We start from the raw sequence: 12,600 nt of genomic DNA, 5'->3' as shown, positions 1-12,600 counted from the left end.
GCTCTTGAAGAGGCTGATAATGACTGGAGTGAGCTGAGCATCTGAGCCTAGGGCATGTGATGAGGAGAGCTGTATGAGATCAGCTCTAGGAGTTGAGACAGGCTGGCCTTGCCCTAAGAACAGAGGTGTGTGTGTGTGTGTGTGTGTGTGTGTGTGTGTGTGTGTTGTGCTCATATGCGCGTGTGCAAATGTGTGCGTGCCTGCATGCGTGGGTGTGTGCATGTGTGAGTGTTCGTGTGTGTGTGTGTGTGTGTGTGTGTGTGTGTGTGTGTGTGTGTTTAAGCACACACATCCAGAACAACCCCAGAACACCCTGGGTCCTGTTTTATCTCCACAGCTTTTTCAGAGATTTTATAATTTCCTCCTTTCATACTTGGTGTACATAGATGCTTTCTTGTTTTAGTTGTAAACTGCAATCTGGCTATTAATTGGATCTAAATTAATTATCCAGTCCATGGGATGGAACTCTGTGTCAGTTTTGGGCCACAATAAAGGGACAACTGTTTTGGGATACACATTAGTATACAAGCTATAATAAAAATTGATAATTTCTCCCTAAAAATAAACCATGTATATAAATGATACGTTATCTGCAATACAGGTATGCAATGAAATCCTTACAGAATATAATATCTTAATTATATGGTATCCATGTTGAGGGAATCTTTTAAAATCATGCAACCAACTCCAATTTAGTGATATCCAATATCTAAAGTGAACACGGCTAAGTAATAGTATTTATTTTAGTGTGATTTCATCCTAGAAAAAGGAGAGCAGTGTTGGCAAACCCTTTAATGCCAGCACTCGGCAGAAGAGGCAGACACATCTCTGTGAGTTCAAGGCCAACCTGCTCCACATAGTGAGTTCCAGCATGCACAGGGACACACATAGAAACCCTGTTTCAGGATAGATAGAAGAAAAAAAAGAAAGAGCAAACAAACAAAAATAGTGAATGAGGACAACACAAACTTTGTGGGCCATTTGACATTGTTTTGGAAAAACAAATGGACTTGTTAAACACAACTGGCTTGATGGACAGAGCTCCAATCTCAGTGAATTCCTGAGATGGGGTGAGATATTTTGGTTCTAATTTTACTCTTAGTGTGCTTACCATTCGGAATTATTGAAAAATTAAAATATAAGCATGCTATCAGCCATTATCCCTCTAACTCCTTTCTGGTGCTCCATCCCCTTCAGATTCAAGGTCTATTATTCTTTAGTTATCATTCTCTCTCTCTCTCTCTCTCTCTCTCTCTCTCTCTCTCCCTCTCCTTCCCTCTGTTAACATACACAGTGATGAAATATAACTAAAGCATACAGAGTCAATTTATTATTGCTTGAATTCTTATTTCGTTTAGGTCTGACCACTTAGGATTGGATAACCATTAGAGGGCTCATCTTTGGGGACGACTATTTCTCCCTTTCTCAGCACTTTATAGTTTGTTGCTTTTCATCTTGGGATGGGACCCTTAGTATTTCCCCAACCACTTTGGAAGATCTACTGGTGTTGACATTGTCCAGATCTTATTTTAGCGGTCATATTGCTGAAATTTCACAGGTGTAGTTCCCTCATCATGTCTAGAGGATATCTACATCAAGGATTTTAACTATGGATTATGTGTATGTTTCTGTGTTCCGGTTGGGGCATGTGCATGTGAGTACACATGCCCTTGGAGGCCGGAGGAGCCTAAGTTACAAGTGTTATGAGACATTCAACATGGGTGCTCAGAACTGAACGTAGGTCTTCTGCAAGAGCAGTCTCTACCATTAAGACTTCTGAGTCATCTCCCCAGGCCTGCATGATGAATTCCCAGTATCTGTGACTCACAAATGTAGGTTCTATGAAAAGCTGACGGCGTGAATCCAGTGTGACTCTGAGGGTGAGCTCCTGTTTCAGAGAAGGTCCTGTAAGAGGCCCATGAATGCAGAGAACGAACATGATTGAAACTATCTTTTGGTTGAAAGAATGATTGCAGATCAAGGTATTTCCAATTGAAATTCAGCAGGGAACTTTGGCAGATAATGTGTATGCTGATGAAAATGAACTTGTAATAATACCAAATAGGGATATTATTTCTGGAAATCTTGGTATCTGTTTTCAGTTTTTCTGTCAAATATAATAGCAAGGTTATGTCACTGTTTACAAACCGATATTGAGCTGCATTGAAATGCAATTTTTGCATTAAATTGAGCTTACCATAATACCGTAACTTTCTCCTGGAGTACTTAGGTATAAAACATGGTGTTGAGAGGTTGGTTTTCCTGTTAAAGATGAAATAAACAGTCAAATCTACTAAAAGGTCAATCTGTAATTGAATTTCATTCCCAAATTCTGGCATAAATACTGCTTACAACATTGTAAGTAACCTAATAATGTTTTGGTAATGTCCACCGAATGGCCATCTTACTTCTAAAATGTAAATGATTTCATCATAGTTACAATGAACACTTTTCAGGAATTCCTGGCATTGGAGACGATTAAATCCCTTGTCCCTTATGAAACTGAGTACTGCAGAAATTACCCAGTCTTTAACGATTTGGCATTAAATTTCCTTTTAGAACTTAGCTTGTCTTCTTTGACAATATTATATATGTGTCCAATGTTTATTGGCCTTTTTTCTCCAATTCATCCCCTCTCCTCCCCCAAAATTCCCACTGAGACCTTTTTCCTTTTTCATAAATTTTCTTGATGACATCTGCAAGGACACATCATTAATCATGAGTAACATGTGGTAATTGCACTGTCTTCTCTTAATTTTACAAGTTCCTCTTATTTTCCATTGATTTACATTTTTAATTTATTTGATTTGTTCATTCATTTATGTATTTTTGAGACAGGGTTTCTCTGTGTGTCCCTGGCTGTTGTGGAAATTTCTCTGAAGACCAGGCTGTGCTTTACCTCAGAGATCCAGCTGCCTCTGCTCCCCAGACCTGGGATTAAAGGCTTTCTCCACCACTGTCAGGCTGGGTCTGTCTCTTTAAACTGCCATCTCTGGGCATCGACAGCAGCTGTACTAGTTAGGTTGAGTATGGACAAAGAAAACAACTTCGATATATTTTCCACTGCCCCATACAAAAAAAAAAATATTTATTTCACGACTTCAATGGTGTTATCTCTTCAATGACGTTAGCTCCATTATTACTACCTGGAACCAAATATCAGGTTGAGCTGTTCTTAGCATCAGCACCGCAATCCATCCCCAAAGAATAAGATATAACATGAGTAATTCTGGTCTCCAAAATTCTTTAAATAGAATTTTTCTCAGTTTGTTCTGTTCTCTTGGTTGTAGTCTGGTGAACCCCAATGAGTTTATTAATAAATATCCCTCACTCCTTAGGGCATGTCAGAATTGGAATACTATTTGTTCACCTCTCAGTGCACTCACTATCATGAAATGGTTTTCACAGTTCGTTTTGTTTTATTATTTTAAATATAACCACATAACCACATGTCTAGCTTTTTACCACAGAGCCTGTCTAACCAGCTGTGCTGGGTACTTTCTGTCAACTCGACATAAACTAGAAACACCGGAAGAGGAGCCCTCAATTGAGGATTGTGTCCATTAGATTGACTGTGGGCATGTTTGTGGGGATCTTTTTGGTTGCTAATGGATGGAACTGGGACTAGCCCACTGTGGGCAGTGCCATCCATGGGCATGAGGTCCTGGATTGGGTAAGAAAGCAAGCTGAACCAGCAGGCAGCTTTCCTCTGAGGTTCCTGCCTCTGCTCCTTCTTGAAAGCCTGCCTGGCCTGACTTCCATCAGTGATGGAGTGTAGGTGGGACATGTGAGCCAAATCAACCCTCTCCTGGCCAAGCACTTTGGGAAAGTGTTTTTATCAGAGTACCAGAACATAACTAGACCAGGTGTGACTATCTCTTTAAATGTGTGGTGCTTTGTGTACACATGTATGTCAGAGTATGTGTCTCGTGCCTGTATGAGTACAAAGAAAGATGTCAGGGTCCTCTACTGCTTTCCATCTTAGTCCTTTGAGATAGGGTCTCTCCCTGAACCTGGAACAGACTGTTTGGTTGAGGCTGCTAGCAGCAAGCATCAGCAGTCTTCCTGTGTCTACACTAGGATGCAGGCACATCAACCCCACTCAACATCTTTATGCTGGTGCTGGCATCTGAACTCAGATTCTCCTGTTTGTTCAGATAGTGCTCACACCCACTGAACCATATCCTCACCATCCTAAAATAAAACTTTAAGTGTTTGTTGTTTTTGAGAATATGTCTCTTCTCAGTTCCATTGCTTTGTCCTGTGTTGCCATCCTTGAAAGCTACTATGTCAGGTAGCATGGTTTGCATGTAATGCCTTCTCTGTTATTACTTTTATGAACACTTACAAATTCTGAAAGTTTTAACAGAGTCTTGTATTTACCTGACAAAAAGTAGCTGCATGCCCCCTTTCACTTGAAAGATCTTCTCTCTTTTTTGAGTAGTATTATATTCTATCATGGTATAGAAGCCATACTGCAATTAGAAATAATAAGAGATAAGGAACTATAATTATTTCTACTATGAAAATTGAAAAGAAAATAGAAAACAAGATCTGAGTGTTTCAGCATCTCAGCTGCGGATGCAGTGCAGAGTGAGAGCCTATTGTAAGAATGGTAGCTGGGTTGTGGTGTGTGAGGCAAGGTTCTGGTGAGTGTGTTCTTAATAATCAAAAAGAAATTCTTACTTGTTTTCCAAATACCATTAAAAACCCATTTGGCTATGTAGATTAAAATATCACTGATAACCTCTGTTGGTTTGCTACGTCTCCATGAAAATATGATGGTGCCAGTTTGACTGTCCTCACTTGGAAGATAAAACACTGGCAGCATCACACTGCAGTCAGGCATGGTTAACAACTTGAAGAGCACACAAATATTGATATTAACACAGGATGAGAACTGCATTCTCAAGAACCATACAATACAGTTACACACACATAAACACATGCGTGTGCAAACACACACACACACACACACACACACACAGAGAGAGAGAGAGAGAGAGAGAGAGAGAGAGGGAGAGAGAGATAACCATAGTAGAGAGAGAGAGAGAGAACTGGTAATGGTGTGAGTCAAAGCCTGCCACAGCAATGGAATTTCTACACCAAGGCCATATTTTCTAATATCCCCAAGCAGCAGCATCAACTGAGAACCAAGTGCTCAAATACATGAGCCTAACAGGAACATAGTTACTAAAAACCACCAAAGGATGGTGGCATGGGACACAAATATGAAACAGAAACTCTATATTCTCTAAGTCCACAGAAAATGGTGCTTGCAGAAATATGACATTGGACAGAACAATGCAGGTATAACGGTATGTATTCCCCAGCACAATTGAGAAGACTGGTGTTCTTGTGTCTGTTCTGTGTCCTTCAGGGGAGTCTTATGCTCTCTGGCTTGCTGGATTGCAATGGTCTGGGGGAACAGAGAAGTCGGGTCTTGATGAGTTGAAGCATTTTCTTTCCCAGGTGTAGAACATCAGTACAGATGTTAGGGGAGCTGAATAAACTCTCTGCAAATGGTGAGGACTGGGAGACACATCCACATACTAGAGGAATCTGAAGCAGTTTGTATCTACGACATTTACAGCCTCTGAATCCACTCTAATGTGTGCTCAAGGGAGCAAAGCATTGTCAGGAGCCATTTCAGGCTTTTCCTTTCTTACTTCTCACAGGGCCTTGAGGTGGAAATCTTGAGACACAAAACTTACAAAGTTAACTAAGACCTTGTATGCTGAGCTTGGAGATTCAAGCTTCAGAGGGCATCTCAGAGTGTCTTCTTTGTTTGCTGCTTATCACTAACAGCAGGTGCTCTAGCCACTGACCTTGCAACTGCCCAGCTTAGCTGCCTAGCTGCCGAGCCCCTCCTTTCCTTCCTCCCTTTCCCCCTTCCTCAGTTCCCCCCTGCCGGAGCTCCTCACTGAGGAGTATATAAGACATAAAACTTGCTTCAATAAACAGGATGCCTTGACAAGGAATACGCCTTGGCATCCATTTCTCTCCCCCCCCCCCCCCCGCCCCATGTCTTTCAAATAGTGCGTCTTCAAGACCCAGGAATAACTTAGGACCTGCTGGGCGGGTCAAAGCATTGTGGCTTTGACCCCTTCACCATACAGTAGTGGGAGGAGCCCAGGAGTTTCTCTCCAGAAGGAGTCTAAGCATGGGCTCATCTCTGTGTGGAATCTCAGAAAGTTATTGACCACAGATTAGATATCATTGAGGTCATTTGCTCAAGGAATCCTAGGCTCAATTCAGCCTCCATCCCAACATCTTTGATGCTGTTTGTTGGATGAGTTAACTACCTTTTGGTAGAAAACTATTTTATCTCCTCTCTAAAGCATAAACAATAATGGTTTTCAAAGTTATTTTAAGCTATAGAACCTTTTCCTCAATGTAAATATGACATCTAAGCTGAATATGCATGTGACCATATGAAATTTAACATGCATTTTCTTTGATTCTGCACTCTTCTTTGTATTTGTTGTCTCCAAAGAAGCTGGATCCTTAGTCTGTCTCCAGAGCAGGGTTTATGTTCCCGTTCTCTGTCAGAAGATGTGTGCCACCTACATTTCTTCCTAAATAAAAGCTTGAGTTTGAAAGTTACCTGATACAAATGGAGATTTTCTTCCATTTCCCATAAGAATGTGACGCTCTGTCTGTTTGGGTTAAGCAGGCATTAAGCAGTACCTACCATTCATATTATATGTTAAATGACTGACAGGACAGGACCCTGAGCCAAGGCTGCTTTGAATTTTCTGATTATTAAATTAATTTAAGAATTCTTATTTGTTTGTTTGAGACAGAGTCTCTCACTTATAGCCTTGGAGTCAGCCATCTCCCTGTCTCTGCCTCCCCAGTCCTGGATTAAGGCAAGAGCATTCATGACTAGAAGCTTCGGTGAGTCCAACATAGGGAGACTTTCATTTAAGAAAAAGCCAAACATTCTTGCTACAGTCTCATGCCAAGAACTGCCTAACAATGAGACTTAGGAATTATGGATGCAGCAGTAACCAAGAATGTCAAAAAAATCCCAGGAACTTCTCCACACCATTTTTTTTATTTCTCTTTCATGGCCTCCTGATTCCTATTTAATTCTGTTTCTGAAATATGTTTCTGTATATGTGCATCTCATAGGATTTAAATCTGCATACTGATTCTGTTATCTGCTACCTTTCGAATAAATACAAACAGGCCGTCTTAGTTGGGTTATTCTCTAGTTACTGCCAACTCCTGATGGGGTGGATGCTGATTTTCTGAATAATTTCCCATAGAAGCTAACTGCCTAAGGCCATTTGTAAACCTCATACACTTCAGTGTTGACTGATGGAAAAGTAGAGATTTTCGTTCTTTTGCCTCGGGGATGTCAAAGACTGACTGCAGGGCACCATAGCCTAAAAGGCTGCAACGATTGAGATGAACAAGGTCAGAGGAGATCGTGCTGCTGAGAGACTCCCCTGCTATGGATGCTGAGCACAGGAGGAGGTTGTGGGTGTGAGTGAGCTGACTGTGAAGAGCTTCCCTAGATCTGAGCTTGTGGGAGGTGGGGTAAAATGTGTTGGACAGACTTTGAGAGCCCTGGCCTGCATGGAACCTCTATGATGACACTTCTGGTCTGGATATTTGTGAGCCCCCTCCCTGACGGGTCATAATTTAGGCTGACCCCACAGGTATGAGACTCTAATGAATTGGATCACAAATGGATCTGGGTGTCCTAGAAAGGGGATAAAAAGTAGGGACATGTTCAGATTAGCTTGGACTTTAAGCATAGAAGCTGCTAATTCATAGGAGGTGGCAAAAAAAGAAGGGGCTGGAGGAAACTTGGCCCTGTTTCCAGAAGAGGATACCAAAATAAATTCTAGATGTAAAACAGACCTTTCTGAAATTGCTGTTACTTTAAGGATGAAGCTGTGGGACAGATATAACCTATCCGGGAATGACCATTGACAGTGACCTCAGCTCTGTCTTCATATCTCCAGGACCAATGGAGCTTTTCCTCTCTTTTCTTCCATATAACACAGAGAAGGACAAATGTTCACCCGGAGCACCATGAAAAGAGACACCCAAGCACAACTTTGGGCCTGTCAGAAGGACCAGGACTGCAAAGTGAGACCTGTACAAACACGGTGTGCAATGGCCATGCCTGAGATTTGGAGAGAGGATGTTTTGGAGTGAGTAGAGAAGAAAAGTAGGACATTGGTCTGCTAAGCACAGAGTTGGCCCCTGTGAATGAGCAGGAAGACAGTCTTTCAATGCTGCAAAGTGACGTTTATTGATTTGGTGGCTTCTGTCCTAGGACAGTCCTGGACTCAGCTGTAGAGAAGACGGTGAGTCAGGGAGGGGCCTGGTTTGCTCTGTAGTTAGCTATGTTTTATCATTTTCTGTATCCAGGATAGGAAACTTGACACTCTGGTATAGGTTCCTGGTGCTGAACCATTTTTATCGACCAAGGACACAATGCCTACAGCTCTGTTTTTACAAACGATATGCCCTCCAGAATCCCCCTGTGAATGGAGAAGAATCAGAGAGGACTGAGCTTTTGTTCAGCCTAGTCCCAGCCTCCCTCTCATGTCAGGACTCCCTTCCAAGGTGTATGAAATGTGTGTTGAGAGAAATGGAGGGCATGCCTGGGGTCCCTGGGGTTCCCATTGTGATTGTGGACAGGATTAGGGCTTCACCTCTCTCCTGAGCTCATACTCTGCCCTTTCTCCACTGTGATGATCTACATCCTATGAAGGTATGTGGGACCCTCAGCTCCAGGCCATATTCAAAAACATGGGGACAGGTGAGTGAGCCTGATGCGAGCATGGAGAATTAGTCTGTTGACAAATGTGGGTGCCTGCTCTGAGGAGACCCCTGTTTATGAAGCCGACACACAGATGGAGCTCTGCTTTCTAAAGCCTGGGCCCGGGAGTCAGGAGGGCTGTGCAAATTCTGCTTTACGCCAGCTGCCTTCATCAAGGCTCTTTGTCAGGTCTGAGGGCCTAATTATTTACTGTGACCTGTGTTCCCAGGGAATAAGATAATGGCCAATGGGGAAAAGAGTCCCTTGATGTTTGGTCACTAGGTGCCAGATTGCTCTTCTCCTCCCATGGAGCCCAGAGAGAAGGACAATCCAACTTACGTAGGCAGAAGGTCGGTTGATCTTTGGGTCCCCCACACAGATCGCAGTAGCTTTGTTGTAACGATGTGGAAAGCGGGACTCACACTCCTCATCCTTCTGGACTGTAAGCTCTACCGCTTGCAAAGTATCTAGGAGTTTACCATTTGGATCCACCATTCCCCAACCAGCCACATAGCACACGTCCCCTGGCTTCACATGGGCATTACTCCTGGGCAGCCTGAGGGGCCTCACAGCATTAGTCCTCTTTGCCCTCCTCTCCAGCTGTGGGGGAAGAAGAATGAGAGAGCAGCTCAGCCAGGAGCCTGGTTCCTGGACCCAATGAAAGCCAGGATGTCAGGGAAAAAAAGAACAGATGAGAGGAGGAGCGGAGGGGCAATCCCTGCAGCAAGCAGAGCACAGAGAGCTGTGCTGAGAGTTCTCACCTTTAAGAGCATGATGTCACTGGAGTCATCCTTAAAATTGTAGTCTGGGTGTGGGAAGGCTTTAGCCACAGGGATGGTCTGCTGGGTCTCCTCCTGGAAGCTGATGTTGTGGGCTCCTAGAGTGACTCTCATTGAGCTGCAGAGAGCAGAGTGCAGATACAAGATGTGGAGTGAGAGAGGACGCAGTGCAGGAGCTGTAAGAGGCTGTGTGGGCAGGGTGTGGCTCTAGCTGAGGGGACTGAGGAGACAGAAGGGCCTCAGGGTGTGAACCATTGCTCTTCCCTTTACAAGAACACTAGACTCCTGGGAACTTGCTCTTGTTTCCAGGCAATATTCCTAAGTTTGCAATGACTCTGAATGTGCACTTTCAACCTCAGCCACTGCTGTAATCTGACCAGTGTAGTTGCTTTCAACTCAACTGTGCTGCTGCCTCTGAACTCTCACCCTTTGACCTCAAAGTTTCCATGATGACAGACTTCCATTGTCATAGCTCTGCCCTGCAGTGAGCTCTCAGAGGAGAATCCACGAATAGGAGATGGAAACTAGTCTTGGGGAAGCATAGCTTTTTCTCCTCACCTTCCCATGCAGTGAGCAGCTGTCAGCACGAAGTTGTCTTTTACCAGGAAGCCTCCGCAGTTATAATTTTTGCCCTTATCATTCACATATTCAATAAATGCCATGTAGGGGCGGGAGTGGAGCTTGACCTCATGGCCCCCGATGATCTCCTCTGATAGAAAAGGCTAGAATATGAGGTGTCTGGGAGCAGAAGATGAGGTAAGAGGGAAGATCTAGGGAGAGGTGAACAGTGATATCTGCAGTTCCCCAAGACTTTTGTAGACAAAATTCCTTGCACATAGAATGATCTTTGCTGAGTCCGAAGCCTCAGTGCCCTATCTGAGAAGGGGTGAGTAGGACTTGTAATCCAGCCCCTGCTTTACGAATACATGGAGGGACAAACTTCTTTCTTCATGGTTCTAGAGACGAGGGGATCCTGAGTGGCTCATGTTAGTCTCTCTCAGGACATCTTTCCTGTCTTGATTTCTGCTAATTTCATTACCTTTTACCCCAAGGTCTTTAGAGAGGGATTTTCTTTTTTTTTTTTTTAACTTTTTTTTTTTATTGAGAAAAGAGAAAAAAAAAAGAAATTTCCTCCTCCTCCCAGCCTCCCATTTCCCTCCCCCTCCTCCCACCCTTCTCCCCCTCCTCCCACTCCTCTCCCCCTCCCTCTCCAGCCCAAAGAGCAGTCAGATTTCCCTGCCCTGTGGTAAGTCCTAGGTCCTCCCCCCTCCGTGCATTTCTAGGAAGGTGAACATCCAAACTGGCTAGGCTCCCACAAAGCCAGCACATTACGTAGGTTCAAAACCCCGTGCCATTGTCCTTGGGTTCTCATCAGCCCTCATTGTTGGCCATGCTCAGAGAGTCCAGTTTTATCTCATGCTTTTTCAGTCACAGTCCAGCTGGCCTTGGTGAGCTCCCAATAGATCAGCTCCACTGTCTCAGTGGGTGGGTGCTCCCCTCGTGGTCCCGACTTCTTTGCTCATGTTCTCCCACCTTCTGCTCCTCATCGGGACCTTGGGAGCTCAGTCCAGTGCTCCAGTGTGGGTCTCTGTCTCTGTCTCCATCCATCACCAGATGAAGGTTCTATGATGATATGCAAGATATTCGTCAGTATTGCTATAGGATAGGGTCATTTCAGGTTCCCCATCCTCAGCTGCCCAAGGAACTAACGGGGGTCCTCGGCTTGGGTATCTGGGAGCCACTCTAGGTTCAAGTCTCTTGCCAACCCTAAGGTGGCTCCCTTAACTAAGAACCGTGCTTCCGTGCTCCCCCATCCAACCTTCCTTCATCCCAATCCTCCCCCTTTCCCAAGCTCCCCCACATTCTCCCCCTCTCCCCCCTCTCTCCCCATCTCCCCTTACCCCCATCCCACCCCACCCCCAAGATCTCAATTTTCTCCCCGGCAATTTTGTCTACTTCCCATAGCCAAGAGGACAACTATATGCTTTTCCTTTGGTTCACCTTCTTACTTAGCTTCTTTGGGATCACCAAGTGTAGACTCCGTGACCCTTGTTTATGGCTAGAAACCAATTATGAGTGAGTACATCCCATGTTCATCTTTTTGGAGAGAGGGATTTTCTAAAGTTCTCCTTTTCTGGTGCTCTCATCATATCCTAGGTTCTCAGTAAATGAATTAGTTGCATGGAAGAATGTTTTTTACTGAGCTGGAGGGCTAGAGGCTCAGAGCTCAAGGGATTCAGAGCCTAGGGGATATTGTAGGATTCAGCTGGTGTAATGGCAGTAGGTGGGGACCTACAGAAAGAAGTGGAGGGCCAAGCAAAACTAGACTGCAAAGGTAATGGATTGTACAGAACAGGCATCTTGTCACCCTGGGCCTCTAGATTTAGTAGCCTGAGGGTGGAGATTAATAAATACTGCTCATATTCTTCAGCTGGTGGGCTTATGTCATTGCTGACTGGTCATAAGAGCTGCCCTGAGACTGGGCTCAGGTAGAGTTATTGGTATACATTTAGTAACTTTGCATTCTCTGCTTCATCTCTTTTGGGGGATGATCCACTCTCTAGGGGACACAAAGAGCAGGGAGAAGCTAGTGCCCACCATGTCCTCTGAGAACACCGCTCTTCTTCAGACCTTGTTGACGATCTAGCCAGTGAAAAGCTTTCAGGTCTAGGTTGGTCTAGCACCTGAGGTTCAGGAAGCTCCTGGTTCAGTGCAGGAAGTTCCTTACTAGAGTAGGCAGAGACTACACAGAGGTATTATGGGATGGAATCTTTCTGGGACAGGGGGTTCACTCACCTGCAGCAGCTCCAAGCAGCAGAAGAAAGGTCAGGAGAATCAGGACTGGAGCCATCATCCCAGGAAGGCTCTTAGGTTGGAGGAGGGCAGAGTGGACTCAGCCCTTGAAGGATGAGGAGGTGAGCGCTCAGTGACCTCACAGGCCTTTTAAACCTGTGCACCTCTGCTCTGGTTGGCTTTAGTAGCTAAGGCAGTTTCCTGGTTTGGGTAAAAATGTCACTCTCACCACATGGCATCCTC

General features: G+C 44.3%; 1 protein-coding gene across 1 annotated transcript; it reads right to left on the bottom strand.

The window, feature by feature from the left end:
* Positions 1-8,360: 8,360 nt before the first annotated feature.
* LOC121435028 (granzyme C-like) lies at positions 8,361-12,424 on the bottom strand. The gene is made up of 5 exons (XM_041634077.1): positions 12,361-12,424; positions 10,123-10,273; positions 9,547-9,682; positions 9,125-9,385; positions 8,361-8,504 (listed from the first exon to the last, which is right to left on the bottom strand). Exons 1-5 carry the CDS (start codon positions 12,416-12,418, stop codon positions 8,361-8,363), a joined length of 750 nt encoding a protein of 249 aa, XP_041490011.1. The 5' UTR covers positions 12,419-12,424.
* Positions 12,425-12,600: the final 176 nt, after the last annotated feature.

This window comes from Microtus oregoni, unplaced genomic scaffold, assembly GCF_018167655.1.
Source record: "Microtus oregoni isolate MIOR12 unplaced genomic scaffold, Mior012 000045F_ref0000178, whole genome shotgun sequence".
Taxonomy (NCBI): Eukaryota; Metazoa; Chordata; class Mammalia; order Rodentia; family Cricetidae; genus Microtus; species Microtus oregoni.
The sequence above is the reverse complement of the archived record's forward strand: the minus strand, read 5'-3'. Positions and strand labels throughout refer to the sequence as shown.